This window comes from Crotalus tigris, unplaced genomic scaffold, assembly GCF_016545835.1.
Source record: "Crotalus tigris isolate CLP2741 ecotype Arizona unplaced genomic scaffold, ASM1654583v1 scf7180000017611.44802233496:7321179, whole genome shotgun sequence".
In the NCBI taxonomy this organism is placed as follows: Eukaryota; Metazoa; Chordata; class Lepidosauria; order Squamata; family Viperidae; genus Crotalus; species Crotalus tigris.
The window spans coordinates 1,299,727-1,320,474 of NW_024096511.1; the positions used below are offsets into that span (position 1 = coordinate 1,299,727).

At 38.8% G+C, this 20,748-nt stretch overlaps 1 protein-coding gene across 11 annotated transcripts in view; it reads left to right on the forward strand.

Annotated features, from left to right (window-relative positions):
* The window catches only part of MAP7 (microtubule associated protein 7), a 103,765-nt gene that overhangs the window by 75,195 nt on the left and 7,822 nt on the right, over window positions 1-20,748 (forward strand). For 7 of the 11 annotated variants that reach the window (XM_039323229.1, XM_039323204.1, XM_039323186.1 and 4 more), the window contains 10 exons: window positions 1,397-1,560; window positions 2,350-2,467; window positions 4,241-4,327; window positions 6,389-6,499; window positions 9,908-10,021; window positions 11,104-11,252; window positions 13,075-13,178; window positions 14,674-14,921; window positions 16,859-17,042; window positions 19,068-19,257. In XM_039323229.1, the coding sequence (XP_039179163.1) occupies window positions 1,397-1,560; window positions 2,350-2,467; window positions 4,241-4,327; window positions 6,389-6,499; window positions 9,908-10,021; window positions 11,104-11,252; window positions 13,075-13,178; window positions 14,674-14,921; window positions 16,859-17,042; window positions 19,068-19,257 (1,469 nt within the window). The remainder of the gene's footprint in view (window positions 1-1,396; window positions 1,561-2,349; window positions 2,468-4,240; window positions 4,328-6,388; window positions 6,500-9,907; window positions 10,022-11,103; window positions 11,253-13,074; window positions 13,179-14,673; window positions 14,922-16,858; window positions 17,043-19,067; window positions 19,258-20,748) is intronic. The other 4 variants (XM_039323248.1, XM_039323238.1, XM_039323195.1 and 1 more) reach the window with 3 other exon arrangements.

A 20,748-nucleotide genomic window follows, 5' to 3' on the forward strand; every position in this document is an offset into this window, starting at 1 on the left:
AAGGCCAACAGGGTCAGGGTCATCGTATATCTGAAGGGAGAATATTCCAGAGGGCAGGGGTTAAATTTGCTTAACAACAGGATGATTCACTTAGTGACCATGGTGATTCGCTTAACAACTTGTGTAAAATTGCTATAAAACATGGTCTGACTCAACTTATAACCATAATGATTTGTCCCAATTATATTGTAAGTCTAGGACAGTGATGGCGAACATTATAGAGACCGAGTGCCCAAAAAGTGGCCCCGCCCCTACTCCACCCCCTGCCCCACCCCCCATCCCCCGCCCCACCTGCCCACAGGGCCATTCACTGCCTCCAGGTCCCGCCACAGATGGCCCAGGCAGCCTAGCAACGCTATGACAGTCACGCCCTCTGCCCGCGCCCTGCAGCATCAAAGTGCATGATGGGGTGTGAGGGCAGAATCTTGTCTACGCTGCCTGCTACCATGTCCTTGGCTGCACTGCTCCGCATGGGCCATGCTCAGGGGCGATTTTCCTTCAGGGGGGCTGCTGGAGAGGAGGGGGTCATGGGGGGAGGTGGGGCTGGGGCAACGGCACATGTGCCCACAGAGAGGGCTCCGAGTGCCGCCTCTGGCACTCGTGCCATAGGTTCGCCACCACTGGTCTAGGACTAACTCTTAGATATTGCTACCCAGCCTACCTTATGTGGGTTCAGAAAATAAGCCTTCATATATAGATGAATGACTGCAGTAGAATTTCAAAGCCAGAAGCTAGACTGGAAAGTAGAAAAATATCCCAGAAGACAGCACTGACAAATAACGTCTGTATGAATGCCATGAATATGTCCATGTAGTTAACCAGAAATCAAAGTCAGCTCAAGGGAATCCTCACTTGTAGCTTAGTGAAGAAGAATTGATCCAATAAGGTCCCTAAACAAAGGGAATTTGCAGGTACAAATTTCGGTCACTGTTTGTGTAAGCATCAAAGTGCAAGATTCAGATTTTGAATAATTTGTGACAGATTCATATGTCCAAAACTGCCAATCTGGTTTAGTGCCTAAGATGCTTGTCTAAGTCCTGCCTTAGGCATGGAAGTCAGTCAGTTGACTATGAGCCAGTCATTTTCTCTCAGCCATTAAAAAAAAAGACAACCCACTTCCAAATGTGCTGGCACGAAGTCTGCATGGACTTTTCCAGGCAATTGACAGGAGTCAAGACTGACCCAAAGGGGGAGAAACACCTAGCTACTTTTTGCTTCCTAATGAATGTATTCCTTTCAAGAAGCATTATGAGGATTCTTGCTGAAATGGTAATTGATAATACTGTAATACCAGAATGCTTTGAACTTCTTTAAATATGGGCTATTGATAGTTAAATATTCGTGTCATAGAAAAATATCCCCTCAAAAGTATGAAATTTCCTTTGATATACTTTAGTGGCAAGAGAAGCTGCTTGGCTAGAAAAAGAGGAGAGAGCAAGGCAACATTATGAAAAACATCTGGAGGAACGTAAAAAGAAATTAGAAGAGCAGAGGCTAAAGGAAGAAAGAAGGCGAGTTGCAGTAGAAGAAAAACGGAAGCAGCGATTAGAGGAGGACAAGGTAGGAGAAGTTCCTTATGGCAGGGGTCCCCAATCTATGAGCCATGGGCTCTTGGCCAGTGGGCCGTGGAAATGGCTGGCACATTCACCCCTACTCACAATAGCACCTGTGGCCCCATTTGCACATGCATATGGACGCAAATGGGGACACTAGTGTGGGGTGGGTGTCCGCAGCCCATTTGTGCATGCACCACTAGCCTGAGTGTGTTGCACGGCTTGTTTGCGCATGCGTGGATGGGCCGCTAGCTGCTCTGGGGGGTACGTGGCCATTCGTGCATGCTTATAGTGCCGCCGCATGTGCAAACGGGGCTGCTAATGCCGTGCCAGTGTGTGTAGCCCCATGTGTGCACACACCAGTTTTGAAGTTGCTTTCCTTCTCTCCAGTCCATGAGCCCGGAAAGGTTGGAGACCTCTGCCTTACGGGATCTCTGAGGCAATAAGTTTCTATATGGAATAGTGAAAACAGGGCAGATAGCGGGTTCCAGTGAAACGTAGCCATCATATGCCAATATAAGTTAGCCCATTCACTCTTTTTGGGAAACCAGAATTCTGCCACTTACAGGTCTCCTTCTTGAATGTTTCTCATTACAGCTGTGTAGAAAAAGAGCAGGGACCCTGACAGTAAAGACAGTGGAAATATAGGAATTCATTGATGCCCCCTCTCACTGGATTGTCTTAAGATCAACACATTTTATACAATCGATTGCATTTACCATTTTCAGATTATTAAAATGAATGAAATGAAAGTAACATCACTTCAGGCCAGTGTAATCATTTGCTATCTCATTAGGAACGACATGAAGCTGTTGTGCGCCGCACAATTGAGAGGAGCCAGAAACCAAAAGAAAAGCCGAATAGGTGGTCCTGGGGAAGTACACTTCATCGTAGCAGCAGCGTTAATAATGCAGGTAAAATTGGAAGCCAGGTATCTCACTCTGTCTCCTTTTTTTTTTGTACTAATAGATATATGGGTTATTTAACTGAAAACAATTCCTTTTGTACTGAATTGAGTTTTAGACTTTAAGTACATATGTCTCCAGATGTGTGGTGCCTCTTTCTTTTAATGCTTAACTTTCTGGAATGACAAACTGATCTAATATTTGGACATCTGATCTCTCCTTTCTAACTTCTAACTTCATTTGTATTTGTATTTGTATGATTTGCTTTGTCTGTTTCTGTGTGCTAGCACTCTGTTCATTTAAGCCAGGTTTTTTAAAATTATGAATTTAATTAGATATTTAGATAAGTAATATGATTCCTCATAAAGCCATGAAACCGATGATATATTTTATTGTACTTGTGAAAGCCTTTGTATAAGGAGAAAAATCCAGTACCTAGCATTGCTTATTAATTAATATTTAAAGCTCTTAGGCAGATTTCTCTTTTCTCTAATGAATTTGCCTTTGGACAGATTTTTTTTTTTCCCCTTTCATTCAGTCCTATCCAATTCTCGGAGACCGGCTGGACAAGTCCTTGCGTTTTTTTAAGCAAGGTTTTTCAGAAGTGATTTGCCATTCCTAGGGCAGAGAGAAAATGGCTGACCCAAAGTCACCAGCTGGCTTGGCCTAATGTAGGACAAGAACCCACAGTCTCCTGGTTTCTAGGCCAGCACCTTAACCACTACGCCAAACTGGCTGTCTTTGAGAGATTATCAGCTATTAAATAAATAACTAAATTATGGCTTATTGCTTCTATATTTTCCTAAACATATTTTTTAAAAATGTAATACCATATGGTGTTATAAATAATATATAACATAATATCTATATCTATACAGTCTGGTGCAAGTATAGATGCATACTGTTAGGTCTACAGTTTTCAAAATCATTGGGGTGTTTAAAACCTTGTGCATACACTGTACCCTTCTGCTGTTCATTTCAAGCAGCCAATCTCTTTTCTCAGGTCTCTCTGTATGAGTTTTAGGCTATTTCAATAAATAGGGGAGGGGTACACATTGGTATCTGACTTCATTGAACTATAGGTAGCTTATTATATGAAAAACATAACAATAGGTGCCTCCACTACAGTCAAATTCAGAGGAAACTCCATACCATAAGTCCTGCAAAAAAAGGATACTATTCATCCATTTCCTAAATGTCATGAAAAACCTAGAGGAATTCCTCAGTTTTCACCCAATCGGATCTTGGGGATACATAGCAGGTCCTCCTCAGCTGAAGGAAGATCTTATTACAGATGGACCTGAGCTATGCAGAAATTGTGTTTCTATTAATACTTTATTTTCTTCCTTTGAAAATGCACTAGCAGGCATTATTGTATTTGTTATGGGACAAAAACATTTATCATTGCACTTAAATTATAAATAAAATGGTAATGTCTCCTTTAAGACAAATTCAATCATTAGCAATTTCATGGATACCTCAGTTCAGAGCTCTTTTGGCAAAAGTATGGAAATGGCTTGCTATTTTTTTTTTAATTGCCTAGTCTAACTGACAACTTTAGATTTCCTGATGTTTTCTCCTATTCAAATACTAAACTATATATATATATATATATATATATATATATATCAACCAAAATGAGCTAGATACTGCTACAAGATCAAATTGTTGTCTTTTTCATAACAATGTTCTATGTGTTGTTTTTGCTTTTTGTGTAACTTGACTGCTTCCTTTTAAATTTTTCTTTACTTTTGAAAATCATTGTCTTGCATTCTGTCCTAGGTTATTTTGTTGAATCATCCTTCACTCTTCTCGATTTAGCAGGCTTGGAGTACCACTTCAAACCTCTGGGTGGTGCTAGAAAACTCGGTACATAAATCACTATGATTTGTTGAATTCATCACAAGTAGTTATCTCCTCAAAATAGGCTCAGTATGCCAGTACCTAATCCATTTTTTTGTAGACTGTGTGCATGTCTAACACTGCATAGACTAGACCTTGCTTTTTCCTCAAGTTTACTGAATTTATTACCGGGCGACTTAAAGAATGTGGCACAACTTCTCAAAATGTATTGTACAATTCTGAAGTGATGCTGCCTATTTGGAATATTTTTTTAACCTTGAAAAACAATGTTTTCAAAATTCTTTTGGATACAAGAAAAAAAAGCATTGTTTTTGTTTTTCTATTACCGGTACTTCTTTTATTGTAGAGTTCTTTAAAAATATGTGTTTATTATTCTTGAAAACTATTAATGTTTTCAAGCATGATTTTGTATTTTTCAGTGGTGTAATTTATCATTGCATTTTTAAAAACCTTATCAGCACTTTAAGAAAGGCAAAAACAATCCTGTTGCAGGATTACCCCATGTACCGACCTATGCTGCAAAAGGTTCTCACTGGTTATCATTCAGGAACCTTTCCCACTATCTCCAGATCAGGTGGCACATAAGACTTCTGGAAAATATTTACATCAGCATCTTTCCTAGCTCTTCTCATGGATTCCTTTCTTTGCTCTGAATCCCATTGTGTCATTCTTCTCCATGTACCTGTTCTTTTTTTAAAAAAAAATAAATGTTTGCTTTGGAGGAAAGTGGCTTTATGTTGTTTTGAAAAAAGAATAAAAGGATGTCAAATGACTGCTGGGTCACATTACTGTGTATCCATGCTGAAAACTCAACTGTCCTCTAAAAAAACAAACCCCAAAGTCATCATATTGGAGAGGAAATAACAGAGTGAAATTACATTGTGTGCAGTGTGCACTACAGTGGAAATCCTTAGTTGAGGGACATCATGCAGAAGATAAGGAAGAGTTGAATGTTTCCCACAAAGCTACAAGAAATGAAGTAAAAAAAAAGATGAATTGGATTATATAACATTTATCCAGATAGCCATTCAGTGATCGATCTGACATCCTCCAAATGACTTGGGACAATAATTCTCAGAATTCCCAACTAGCATAGCGTTTGTTCTCAGCTGTGTTTGATCTGTGACACCCCCCCCCCCCAAATATTTCCAGACAGAATAACTCAAAGCTACCTCATCCTAACTGGAAGGCATGAGGGTAGAGAAGGCTGCAGCATTGGTTTTTAAGATGTCAGTTGTATTAAAATGTTGCTACTCTCTAAGGAAAACATTTTTATTTAATGCATCAAAATCCTTTCCACACCATGGCCCTTAAGGGGGTTAACATCAACCCAAACAACCTATAACAATGCTATTAAAAATCTGTAAAATAGTGAGATTTTTGAAAGTAGAAGTAGGCCTGGCTATAAGATTGCATGCATGAGCTGCACAAAATTCTGCCTGTAGCACTTTCACAAGAAGTGCTTGGAAATGATCTTGCAGGAACTTCTTTAACTTTAAAACTTCCTGACTTTGAAATTCCATGGTTTTCTTTCTGTATCTGCCTTGTTTCTATATCTTTCCCATATGAACATACAAGGACATGTAATGTTGAGGGATTCTAGTTTATAGGATTCTCTTAACAAATAGTTCAATGTTCTTTTTTTTAAAAAAATGTTTTATTCATTTAATTTCTCATTTCCCTCAGGTTTACTGCATTATCTTGAATGGCAGTAAAGTACAATGAAATAACCCTTTTAAATCTCATTGCTTTACTTCTTATTCTTCATTTGCATTTATTTCATTAAAGAGAACATCACTGTCTTTGTAGGAGTTTGGTTGCAATTTTAAATTAAGTGTGCAATCCTATATTTATCTTCTAAACAGTAAACTCTCAATTGGACTTATTGCAGGATAATTATAGGATTCCATTTTGTGCCCAATCTTTGAGTCACCTAAAAAAAGAAAATCCCTTGATATGTCCTCATAAAGCATAAGAAAACAAATCTTCCTATTTATGCTCTGGAGGACTACAAAGTCACATTGCTGCATGCGGGCTGTCAATTAGCATTATTTCCATTTGTTTTAGATCCAGACAGGCGATCTGTTTCAACAATGAACCTTTCGAAACATGTTGATCCAGTCATTAACAAGCGGCTCTCCTCCTCATCTGCAACATTACTAAATTCTCCAGACAGAGGTACAGTTTGGAAGAAAAGTGAAAAACAAAGGACCAAAAAATGTTCCGTATGATAACTGTTTTGAAAAATTTGAGCAGCTCTTAAGTAATTTCCTTTATATTATTAGAGGAAACAAAATGTGGCTTTGGACAAAAAGCCATCTTTTGGATAGGAAAAAGGACACACATATCTGAAATGTCAAACTTACCTGAATCCACATATTTAGCAAATACATAAAGCAGTGCTTCTGTCAGGTTTTTTAGTGAATGGTTTTTTTAAAAGAAAATTATAGAGCATCTGCTCATTTCTCCATTGTGCATGGAATATATTTTAATTTTTGTGCATCATCATTGGACTAGACCATATTCATTTGATTATTTTTCCCCTTTTTACCATTAAAAAAGTGCTCTTGAACTTCACTCTGGTTAGTCAGTTTGATAATTCTTTGACTAAGAAACTGGGTATTCAGTCTTCCTATTGGCTTCATATCTTGATGTGCTTACATGTCTTCCCAGAGAAATTATTCTGAATTATATTTCAGTTTTTCAGCTGTTTAAAAAGAAAGCAAGTTATTTTTTTTCATTGTTCTTACTTTTTATTAGATATAGAGAGGAATTTTTTAAAAGCTGCTCAGTGTTAATCAAAGGATCTGAAGAATTGTTATACTTTGGTTAGATGCAAATATATTTTTTAAACCAAGGATTATTTAGGTTTTCCATTATAATGTGAAACTGGTTGGAAGGTCTCATCCATTTGGTAAATGTACATATGTCTGATAGAGAATTTCACTGAATTGAGTGAGGCATACTGTTGACTAGATTATGTGCATGGGATAGTTTTGATTACAGCCATATGATTGTTAGACTTAGTGCATTATGTGCTTTTCTCCATATATGGAAATAAGTACATATCTGTGAATTATAATTGTTAAACTGACAATTCCATTAGCAAATGAGGACCCAGATTGTTGTGGACAATATACTGACATTGTAAACTGTTCAGAGTTCTTTAACATCTTGGATAACGTTATATTTAATCCTTGGTTCTTTCTCTTCCCATATAAACTTAGATACAGTATATCTTTCTATCACTGCTTAAATGATACATCGATTGTCAAAATAGGTATTGTTTGAAAGAAAAACATCATTCAAGGCAATACATTCATTTTTACAATGGAGATTCTCCCCAACAATGACAGCTATAGTTTCTTCCATCTTAACATGAGCTTCTTAATTTCATTCCATGTCTTAATAAGGAAAAGTGAATATTTTGCTGGTCAGAAGTCACTTCAATATGGACTGCTGGTTCCACTCTATCAGAAACATCTAGTCTGCCATATAACCTCAGCCGTGGTTGGTCCTTGAATCAGTGTTGACTCTTGGCCACTGTCTGGACAAATGCCTATAGCAGACATGTCAAACACAAGGCCCGGGGGCTGGATGCGGCTCGCGAAGTGGTTTCATGTGGCCCGCGAAGCCATCCTGGAAACTGAGAGAATGGCCCCCTCTGCCTTGGCCCTGGCCCAGGCCATCTGGGAGCCAATGTACAATTTTGTGGTGGCAATCTATGCTGAAATACATTCAATCTTAGCTGCATGGCCTGAGAGGAACAGTGAGGTTCTCCAGTGGACCATGTCTTGGCACTTGCCCTGGTCCCACCCCCTTCTACAAGAGACCTTCAGATCTATCCCACTCCTGCCCAGGCCCCCTTGATGCGAATGATGTAGAGCTGGCCACACCCATCCAGTAGGCCACACCCACTCCATCCACACCCACCCAGTAAGCTGCACCCACCCTGGCCACACCCACCCAGCCCCCTGAGGGCAACCGCAGTGCTGATGCGGCCCTCAATGAAATTGAGTTTGACACCCCTGGCCTATAGGGTGGGTTGTGGTGGGTTTGGTTTTTTTTTTTGTAAGATTTCATAAGTGGTTTGCTATTGCCTGCTTCCTAGGGCTAAGAGAGAATGACTGGCCTAAGGTCATGCAGTTGGCTTTGTGTGTAAGATGGGGCTATAATTCATGGTCTCCCAGTTTCTAGCTTGATGCCCTAACCACTGCATCAAATTGTCTATCCGATGTGAAGTTATTGTCTTGAATTTCAGGGTGCTCACAGAAGGAAGAAAAGACAGTGTTTTCATGCTCCATCACTAATTTGGTCCTTGTTACTCTCTTCTCATTGCTAGAGAACAGTTTATTGAATTTAATGTGTGTAGCTGAAGTGGCAGTGAGTATAATCATAGACGTCCATTAATTATACCAATCAGAGAGGAGAAATAATAATTTCAATAGTATTCCTTAGGGTTTTGCTATAATATTTGCCTTCTTACTTCCTTATCTACATTGGTTAAAGATGCACATTTAATGACCATTGATGTACTTAATAGAGTCGTTCTTAATATATTTTGTATTTTATATAATTTGCCTGAATATGTTTCTATTAACTGTAAAAGCTAATTCATTACAGAACTTTTTTATAAATGCATTTTTATCTTTACATGGGATAATGATTTCTTATCTTTTCATACACACACACACACACACACACACACACACACAAACACACATATAAAGGATGTTCAGATTATTGCAAAACGATGCATCCAGGATTGAACTTTGCCTAATATAAACTTTTCTTTTGAGAGAATCTATTCCTCTTTCTTGGTGAAATATATGTAAGCTGCGCACAGAAATAACGAATTATTTCATGTTAAATATAAATAGGTATGATTTGTTTTGATACGTAGTAATTTAAGAATTATTTTCAGGGTAAGTTTGAATACATTCAGGATTTGGCGCTTCTTGTAAATAAACATGTTGGATGTAGACTGAAGCTGACTTTAGGGATTATGCCATATCAAAAATAGTGGGTTTTTTTTCCCCATGAGCATCATTAAATTTTTTAACAAACAGCAAATCCATGGCAGGCTGTGGTCTCCGACTTGTAGCCAGAAATAAAGGAAAAGTCTGTATCTCCTCTGCCTCAGAGGCAGGCAACTTCCATTCTTCTCCACAGTTTCATTTTCTGCACATAATTAGATGCAGTGTAAAACATCTGTGCTTAATCTGCTGCCTTTAGAGCCGCTGAAGTAGCTTACAGTAAATGATTTCTTTATGGCTATGGTTAATTATAGGAAATGTATTTGAGAGTACTTTTCTTTTTTGTGCAAATTTCAATATTTATATTTTCAGTAGGCTCGATTAATTAGGTTTCTGTAAGACGTGATGTCAAATTTCTTGGAAGTATTTTTGGAAAAAATTGCTGAAATGGAAAGGCAAGATGAATTAGTTGATTAGCGATCAGTTGTCTTTCCAACCTTTTTAATAAATGCTTATGTTGTAATGAGGTCAGGGTTTAATTAAGCACTCTTAACGCAATTCTGTGTGAAAGACATTTGATCTAACATCTCACTTATATGGTGACATTCAGCTCGACGTATGCAGCTAAGTCCATGGGAAAGCAACGTTGTTAGCAGGCTTCTGACACCAACTCATTCATTCTTGGCCAGGAGTAAAAGTGCAGCAACTTTATCTGGAGATGCAGGTAAAATTAAAACATCAATGAATTCTCTTCTGAATTATATCCTTTTAAAAATATACAGCCTTTTAAATTTTGCTTTTGGAAAATGTTGGGCTGGTTTGGCTGTTGTCTGAATCTTGATTGAAGGAGTAATCTGCATTCTTTTCTCTCTTTCCATTTTTTGAGCTCTTCTTGCTTTTCTCTGTAAATCTCTAATAACTGAGTAGAAAATTATCTAATTTCAAGAGCAAAGAGTGTCTGCCTTCATTAATAAGCTCCCTATTATGTTTTAGAGAAATTTTGTAACTATACCTGTCCTACTTATATAATAAATTGACCATTCTATGAAAATGGTTTTAGATAGAATTAGGTATTGACATCTAAAATTACTGAGTCAGTAAAACAGAACTTTCAGTAAATCAAAATTCCTTCATATAGTTCCCAACATGCTACCTATTACTTCGTAGTCAGATTCTGATATAAATACACCTTGATTTCTCATATATATATATAATTTAACAAAGAAGAAGCATATGAACAAAGAAGTTCATATGAATTTAGCTCAGACAGATTTGACGAAAGTTACATTTTTATATAAATTGAATGAATAAAATTAATATTGTCTTAATGGTACTTTAGGAAATGAGTACTTTCATAGCTTAAGCAACAGAGTTAATGTAGGACATCCCAGTTGCTTTCAGCTTAATTTTTCATATAAAAGAAGAATTAGTTTAGACTTAATAGAATAGGAATTGAATCTTATTGAGCTGCTAGGTTTTGGGTGGCGTAAGTGGAGACGTAAGTATTTTTATCCTGCAATTTTGGGAATAAGTATCCTTGTGGGATTTATTCTTAGGTAGACCTTTGTATAATTGTGTATTTTGGTAGACCATATTTCTACCTAAATAGGAAGAAATGTAATTTCAGGTCTCTAATTTGTAGATAATCCCAGAATAGCTCTAAGCATTCTGCTTTTCCTCTGCTTGTATATTAATACTTTCCTTCCTTCGTTTCTTCTTTTCCTGCTCCGGTTCCTGCTCCTGTCTCTTGGGTTTCCTTCTATGTGTTTGGTTAAATATATACATGGGAAAAAATAAATACCCTAGTTATCCCCATTTGTCCTCGTTCAGCATCTTGCAGCCCAATCAGCCCTCTCTCCTTCAAGGCCATAAGTTGCCAAAGTCCAGCAGACCGAGCAAAACTGTTTGGCACAGCCCCTGAGGTTAGACGGCGAAGAACCGCACATTCAGCTGGGGTAAGTTCCCAAATTGGGAATTGCACCTTTGATGAAATCATACTGAATACAGCTACCTTGGTTCTTTTCCTTATCATAGGAAAGTAGTTAACATAAAGAAAAAATGTGGATATGGAGTCATACTATTTACATATTAAGATTTGTCAGTGGTGGGATTCAAATACCTGAACAACCAGTTCTCAGAACGAATTTCCAGAAGTGGCGTCCACCCATTTCCAGTGGGCAGTTCTGGGCCTGGGAGGCCTGCCCCAGGCCTCCGTGGCTCAGAACGGACTTTCGGAAGTGGCACCCACGCACTTTGGGTGGTCCCTTCTGGGCCTTGTGAAAAAGGGCTAGGGCTTCAGCCGATTTGTCGAAGTCAACAAAAACTTAGCTACCGGTTCTCCTGAACCAGTGCAAACCAGTTGAATCCCACCACTGAGATTTGTGCATTAAGACTACTAAAGTGATTCAGGTTTATTAGCAGACTTTTTGTGATCAAAAAGGGCTTTTCACCTAGCAAACTGCCTACTGTCTGTGAAAATTTCATGAGCATGGGAACATAGGTTAGTTCATTAGTTTTACATTTTAAATTAACAGCTTTGTGTTTAAAAATGAACAAAAAGAATAGGAAGACATTTCCAGATACAAAGTTTATATAACTGATAGACCTTTAAGGGAGGGTCATAGAGCATTGCAGGTTATATGCTTTAAACACAGAAGTGCTCAGACAAATCTCATCATCATCTGTAAAAGGATTATGCTTGAAATCAAGAGAACTACTAAGTGGTGTCCATGAAATGGTGGTCAGAAAAATGTAAGATGACAGTTGCAAAAATGTGGCCGGGACATAGAGTCAAATATGACAAGTAGTGTTGCTTATTTGGATAACCCCTCTAGATGCTGCTGGAGCTAGGTTGAGTAGGATAAGGCAGTTCCTCTGGTTTTAACTTTGACCTTTTTTAATGTGTTATAAACTGTAGAGTAAGGAAAATTGTCTTGATAGAGATTTGCAAGATCCCTTAGTAAGGCGATGAGGGGTGCAAAATACGTTTCATATAGTGCTGATAATGTCTCAGACAGGGACTCCCTAATTCACTGAAGTATAAGGAGGGAGGAGGTACAGCACAATCAGACTTGCAAGATTCTATTATTCTAGCTAATGTCAATAAAAGTAGTTTTTTCCCATCTACTTCATTTCTTGATATGGCCTACCTGTGGGGTTGATATAAGCTGCAAACAAACAGGATCATTGACTTTCTTGAAAACTGTAAAAATGTTTACAGGACCAGGTTAAATAAAGAACAAATCAGAAACACATTTCACTGAACTCAGAAGCAGTGTGTTTGGAACTGATGTATTGAATTGCTTGAATTCTTCCATTACGGTTTGTGAACTGTAGCTTTTCACTTAGTGTCTGTGAGGATAACTCATAGTTAAGCAAACCATTACCAGATGGTGCCAAGACATTGTTTATACAATTAGCCACCATCTCTGCATTCATGGATAGTGCTAGGCCATAAATAACGATTCACAAACCATAATGGTGGGATTTACAAATCAAATTGTAAACAAGCAAAAATGGAATGGCTTAAAATAATGTTTCAATCCAGATAATCAGAAGATATGGAATTCTATCCTTACAAAATGCAAATTAAAACAAAAACAATAATTACATATCATGAGCCCAATTTTTTATCCACTTTTGAAACTGAAGAATAATTAACATTTGTACAGTAGTAATTTGTGATAGCAAATCTTTATTTCTAGGTGCATTTAATAAGGGGGCTTTGTTTCTGTGGCTATGCAAAATGCCTCATTTGTCCTATTTGTTCAATATCAGAGTAGCAGAAAAGGAAAGGAAAGGGGACTCTCATCAATTAATATTTCATCTGCTAAAAAGAGAACTCGTTCACCATCTGCCTTCAGAAATAAACCAGCTGCTTGGTAAGTAATTTAATATTAGCTTGTACTAATATTAGTTCTATTTGCATCTTGTATAGTTGCTGTAAGAATTAGTTGGTATATAAACATGGGGGGGGAAACAGTTGGGCTACACAAATAGGAAGAAGATACATATAATAAAGGATCACCCCTATTCTGATTTTTTTCCAGATTTATGGATAGTCAGAGGGTTCCCCAATCTGGTAATATCCCGTAGGAAATCTGTAGGCAGGTACATTTTGTTGTTGTCGCGAAGTCATGTCCGACCCATCACAACCCCATGGACAATGATCCTCCAGGTCTTCCTGTCCTCTACCATCTTGTGGAGTCCATTTAAGCTCATGCCTACTGCTTCAGTGACTCCATCCAGCCATCTCATTCTCTGTCGTTGCCTTCTTCTATTGCCCTCAATCTTTCCCAGCATTAGGCTCTTCTCCAGTGAGTCCTTCCTTCTCATTAGGTGGCCAAAGTATTTGAGTTTCAACTTCAGGATCTGGCCTTCTAAAGAGCAGTCAGGGTTGATCTCCTCTAGGACTGACTGGTTTGATCGCCTTGCAATCAGGGGAAACTACAGTACCTTGGTCCAAATTGTGTCATCAAATATTTCTAGAAATCCTGTCTGCAAACAGACATATTCATAGGGGCATATAGACAGTAGAAGTTCTTTTCTCTAAGAAGAGTGTTCTGGGATTCCCCTTTCTAGACTCTGCAACCATTCATAGCTAACTCTCATTAGTAAAGCAATAGGTTTCTTAAAGACCCATTCATTATTTAAATAGCCATTCTCGTCTAAGCCCCTCAAAATTATCTCAAAGTATGTAGATTAGCTATTTCACACAGTTTTTGTGCAGACATAGCCATACCAGTGTTTCTCAACCTTGACAATTTTAAGGCATGTGGACTTCAACTCCCAGAATTCCACAGCCAGCAATGCTGGCTGTGGAATTCTGGGAGTTGAAGTCCACATGCCTTAAAAAAATTTTTTTCCCCTTTACAGTCTTTGCAAGATAAAGACGTTGAATAGGTCTTACAGGCAAAGCAGGCAATGATAAAAATAGGAAACTCCTACCTTTTCTCTCCCAGTAGCCATTGTAATATCACAAATTGTTTTGAAAGTACCTCACCTTCAAAAGAGGATTACTCTGAGGTGAGGCGAGGCTTCTGCTTCTCAAAAAAAAAATGCCCTGCCAAAGTCATTTTGGGATTATGAAGATGGTACCACATTGCTGATTTGTAGTTGAAGCAGAACCTTGTTCTTTTTGAGAAAAAGTATACTAAGCTGTGCCTCATTGAAGCATAACATCCTCTTTCTATGGTCCTCTTTATATAAGATATAAACTGTTTCTCAGGTACCGGTAGTTTCTTTTTCCCCTCTCCCTCTCAAAGCTACCTCAGAAGGGCAGGGAAGAACGGATAGAGATGGGAACATGTTTAAAAGCAATACAATGGAGTAACAAAAACTCAAGTTATGATTACTGTTCCTCTGTGATTCAAACAGGCATGCTTCCAGATCAATGTCCGCTCTGCCAGGAACACCCAGAAAAATCATTTTTCTACCTGGATCATCCAAAACACCTTCCATTCAAGCTCGCCCTCCTTCCCCTGGCAACATTCGTCCACCAAAAAATGAGAAAAAGGAAACACTGCAGGAATCTGAGAAGATAACTGAACAAAAGTCTAAAAAAACAGTTTCAAGTCCCAGAGTAGCTACAAGTGAAGAGCCTTGTAAACCAGAGTCTACTCAAAGTAAGGATCGGGTTATCAGCCTTCCAAAATGTTCCTTTAATTAAGTGCTTTGCTCCCTTTTCATTATGTAGCTTTTGAATATTGTTTTGAACCAATGTGGATCATTGTAACGGGTTTATTTCCAGTGGTTTAGGTTGGGAAGCTAAGCAGGGTTGGTTATTAGTTAAATGGCAGAGCAGAGAAAATACCAGGCTAAAATGGACCTAGATGTCTGCATGAAATCACTGGGAGTATTTGTTTAAAAATTGACTATATGCTATTTGTTTTGTTTTTAAACCGAAGTGGAATATAGTTTAAATGACTGAACTGAAATACTTGTCATAACATTCACATACTCTACATGTTCTAACTAGTGATTATTTCAGATTTTAAGATCTCCTTGAGCAATATTCATGAATGTCTCTCTCTTGTTAATGGCCATTCTGACTTAATGGAGCTACATCCTTCTCACTCAGTCATGCCCCACAGGAATGCACAACCTGTCTGTCACCAAAGTTACCTGTGGTCTCACTAAAGTACTAGGTGTGGTCTTCCAAAACTCTCCCAAAATTACTGAGAAATTGCAGTTTTAAATGTACGTGGGGTTATTAAATCATGGAAAGTAATTACATTAATTGAGTTTCAACGATTAGTGTTAGTGAGGATGAAAAGATTAGACCCTAGGCCCCTGAAGTGTGGGATACCTTAGGGCGTAGGTCTCTTGCTGCTCTTCTATAAGAAGTGCATTGGGTGAAGTCATTCAACAGCACAGAATGCATTATCATCAGTGTGCTGATGATACCCGGGTATATATTTCTACCACTGGCCAGCTAGGGGTGGACCCAGTGCCTGGGCAGGAACCAATTCTGACTCAATCCTAGCAAGACAGAGTGGCGTTGTGTTGTCTTTGCTCAGTGAGGTAGCACTCCCCTGAACAGAGGTTATGTGGAATTCCTAGGCTCATGGTTTATGAATGTGTGCTGTCGCCGGGATGGGCTGGAGGGTAGGGGGTGGTGGTTATTATTTTATTACTTTTATTTTTATTTCCTTTATATTAAGCTTTGATATCTTGTAAGTTGCCTTGAGTAGGCAACTTGTGAGAGTAGGCAGCAATATAAAATTTCTAATTAAATAAATAAAAGGAGCCATGGCTAGCGTGTCTTTGTACAGCAGACTCATCTGGTGCTCCAGTTGCACCTGTTGTTGTTGCTAATCGTTCACACTTTGGTCACTTTCTTTTGGGATTACAGCAACATGTCGTACATTGGTCTTCCCTTGAAGACCATCCACAAGTTGCAAATGGTCCAGAATGCAGCAATGTGCATAGTTCTGAGCACTTGGTGGTTCCCCATATTATATTGCTGCTGCATTGGCTTCTTTTTGGGTGCAATTCAAAGTGTTGTTTATCACTTTACAGTCCTGAATGGCACAGGGTCAGGTTTTTTAAGGGACTGCCTCTTCCTGTGGATGTCTATTTGTCTCACTAGAGGGTGCGTTCATTCCAGTTCTTCTCTTAAATGTCATCTGATAGGATCTAGGAAGCTCACTTTCTTTGCAGCAGCCCCCTTATGAAAGAACCTCCTCTAAGGTCTTTCAGGAAGGCCTTGGAAAGTTGGCTCTTCCCCCAACCATTTGACCCTTTTACTCCTACTTTTATGAGCCACCCGAATGGGTTGTCATACAGTATATATTGCATAAATAAATACAACATAAACATATAATTTATTATTATTATATTAACATTACATTTCATCAGTTGTAATTTTTGGCTCAGGTCTTTTACACTTGTTTGCTCTGAACCCATCCACTTCTCAGCCTCAACTAGTAAATGGTATCTTTGTATTTTACAGTTTTCCTTTCCCAGATGTTGTGTACTGTACATGCCTTTTTTTTAAAAAAAAAAAAAAGATCCCAACTCTGTTGGTATAAACCCGACTCTTCTTCCCTTATTGCTTTAGGTCCTGTTCCAGTTCTGCCCTCTGTTCCTTCAGCAGCTTCACCATCTCCCATCTCTAACAAATTTTCAGCGGGGACCACAGATCCAGAAGAAGCAACCCGGCTGCTTAGTGAAAAAAGGCGACTCGCCCGGGAGCAACGAGAACGGGAGGAGGAGCGAAAAAAGCAGCAGGAAGAGACCGAAAGGTGATCAACTCACAGTTGCCCTAATGGAGAAAATGCACTTTTGGATATCTGCTTTGAACACACCGTGGGCCAAGATAACAAAACAAAGCATTTGTATAAAGCTTATATTCTATTCATCGACATGGTTTAGCACAGTGGTTCTCAACCTTTTTAATGCCGCGACCCTCAACCAGTCGTAAGTCGAGGACTACTCAACCGGTCGTAAGTCGAGGACTACTCAACTGGTGCAGCACCGTTTGCAGAATGGGACTTTTGGCGGGCTCAGCAGGGCAGAGACAATTCCTATTGGCTTTTGAAAGCCAATAGAATAAAAGGGAGTAGCACAGCTAAGGAAAAGGGGGGAAAATGGCGGGCTGCGTTGTTTGACGACCCCTGTAAAATGGTCGTTCGACCCCAAATGGGGTCTCGACCCACAGGTTGAGAACCACTGGTTTAGCAGAAGCAGGCTGTTAAAGTTAGCTCTTCTCTGGAATAGTGAACGGCCAGCAACCTAAGCCAGACTAAATAACCAATGTTATATAGGCAGGACTGCTTTTATAGCTGTAACAGCTACAGTAATAGATTCGTGTCAGTCTGAATGTGCTTCCCCCTTCCTTCCTTAATCTTCACGTGAATTAGGGAGGAACTTGTCCAAGATGTTTTCTCACATTATTTTCTTGACCTGAGCTCAGGAAAATAAATTGAAAAATTATTTGACCATTGCCTTGCTAGTGGCTCTTCCTCCTGTCTTTCTAAGCCATTCCTTCTGCCCTTTACAAATAGAGATTATAATGTTTAGTACAATGTGATAATTTATATAGATTGTGCTGGTTGTATAGATTTTATGCAATCTAGATTCTATAGATTTAATGTGATAAACAGATGATACAGATTAACTTAGAGCCAGATGAGTGTGATGATTAAGGCATTGGCCTAGAAACTAGAAGGCTATAAGTTCTAATCCTACCTTAGGCATGAAAGCCGACAGAGTATTTTTGGACTAGTCACACTCTCTCGGCTCAACCCACCTCATAGAGAACTTGAAAGAGAAAGGAGTTTTAAGTATATATGCTGTCTTAAATTACTTATAAAGTAATAAAGGTGAATAAAATCAAATAAGTAAATGGACCGTATGATCCAGGTGTTCAAAAGGACAGCATCATTTCTCAACCTTTGATTGTCCAATTGTATTGAGGACAACTCCCATCATTTCAGCCATCGGCCATATTGGCTTGGGAGATAGAAGTTGCAATTCAAAATGCTGGAGGGTCCCCATGTTAGAAAAAGCCACTCTAGTGCCTCTTAGGTGATTCTTACTTCAACAAATGCATGGATTTTGCATTCTCATAAACCCTTGCACCAGTATCTCCAGGTTTGTGCAACTTGCATTCTGAAATGATGTAGTAATATTAGAAATATGAACTCTCTTACTCACATTCTCTACATAAATGGCATCTTTCTGTCTCGAGAGAGAAAAGTAAAACCAATAGCTCAGGATCCACTTCTTTAGCTAGGTGGTTTATATCCCACCTTTCGTTCAAGAGCTTAAAGTGGAGTACTTAAGTATCTTTTCTTCTATTTTTTTCCCCCCAGCACAGCAACCCTGTGAGGAAAGTTGGATGGCTCCAAGTCAGCCAATGAGTTTCCTTGTTTGAAGGAAGGCTAGAATATGGCTCTTCCTGCTCATAGCCTTATCCCTTAATCCTTATACTACAGTGGATCTTGTTAGACCTGCTCAACACAGTCTTAGATATCCTTCCACAGGAATACTGTAATTTGGTTTCTGGCACCAAGCAAGATTTCAAACTTCTCATGATTCTATTTAAGGAGATTTCCCAATTAATCCAAGTATAACCTTCAGTTTACCTCAGATAAAGTGAGAAGAAGAAGCACTTCCTCCTTTTTTCCATTCCATTCTGTATCATGTATTCATTTTGGAGGCAGGGATGGTCTGACATGCTAAAACAGATGTTTTATTTGTTTATTATTATTATTGCCAGTTTTACCCGCCCGTGCATTTGTCTAATATACTATTGTTTCCATTAGACAAAAGAAGGAGGCCTTGGCGCAAAAGATAGCTGAGGAAAGAGCGCGCCGAGAGGAGGAAGCTCAGAAGCAGGAGGCAGAAAGGAAGCAAAAAGAAGCAGAACAGGAACAGGAAGAGGAGGAGCTACGTCGCTTGGCTGAAGAAAAAGAGGAAAAAGAAAGGAGAGAAATGGAACTCCTTCAGAAGCAGGTATGTAAACACCCGTGGGTTTTCAGATTGTATCTTGTACAAATAATAATAATAATAATAATAGTAAAGTTGGAAGGGACCTTGGAGGTCATCTAGTCCAACCCCCTGCTCGGGCAGGAAACCCTACACCATTTCGGACAAATGGCTGTCCAGTCTCTTCTTAAAAACTTCCAGTGTTGGAGCATTTACTGCTTCTGGAGGCAAGCTGTTCCACTGATTAATTGTTCTAACTGTCAGGAAGTTTCTCCTTAGTCAAGGAGATGCAAACAGTGGCATCTCTGGACAGGGAAGGAGTTAAAAAAGTTTAGATGGCAGCCATGACTTCATGGTTGAAGCCCAATCAATCCCATATATGTGCTGATGTTCCACACATGGAGAAAGCTGCAGAACTTTGCACTCCTGCAAGTACCATCTTGATAATGCTGGACCAAAAGCATCTTTTTTTAAAAAAAAGTTTTCCATGCAATTCAGTGCTGCTGTTCTGTTGATTCTAATACAGCTGGTCCCTCTGCCAGTGTAAAAGCATGTAAGCATCCATTTGCAACTCCTTAACCAATTCTGTTTTTTTCTTGGGACCATATGACATTTTAGAAGGGCAGTTGTCAGGCTTAGCCCAAGAACAATGTAAAACAGAGTTCAGTTCTTTATTTCCTTACACAAAATAGATAAAATCTCGCCAGACTAAACCCTTATTCTCATCCTAACAGGTATATCCTGGAAGATTCTAGGGAGTGGCTATCCTAGCTCTCTTCCTCTGTCTCCTATCCAGCTCTGGGCTGGGCTGCCTCTTGTCTGCTCCCCTCCCCCGGGAATGTTTCCTGGGAAACTGCCACTTCAATATAGTCTATCATATCACTTCCCCCTCTGTAGGCACCATCCCTCAAGCCATCACTGGAATCGATCAGCTACTTTAAGGAATAGTAACAGAGTCTATGCAAAGCACTCCTCCATTGATACTCCAGAGGACATTTTTGCCTTTACAATTGATACAGCTTTGTATACAAAATATGTATGACTGTGGGTTTTGTATATTGGTATATTTTCTCCGGAAAGACTCCCGGCAGTTATAAAAAGTTATACAATATTTCCTTCCTTCTGTCCATATATTTAGGATCTGTTCTTTCTGAAGTTGAATGTACTTTTTGATCGAATTTGCATGCTGTTTTTCAATGCAAATGACATTCATGAAATTCCCTCCCCTCCCTGGAAGTTTTTTTTTTTTAGAAGATTTTTATTAGGATTGCAAAGCATTAATTTTCCTCTTCATGCTTCTTCTGATCTTGTTAATTATGTACATTGCCAGCTGCTGTTATACTTTGCATTTGAATGCATCCTGCAGGTTAGATACAAAAATGCCATTAATATTTGTGATTTGGGCCTTAAACATATGATGCATACTTCCCTAATATATCATGCAAAATAGAAAAGGGAGCACTTAATTTATACCTTACGTAAAGTCATGAACAGTAACAGATTATGTGCAATCAGAAA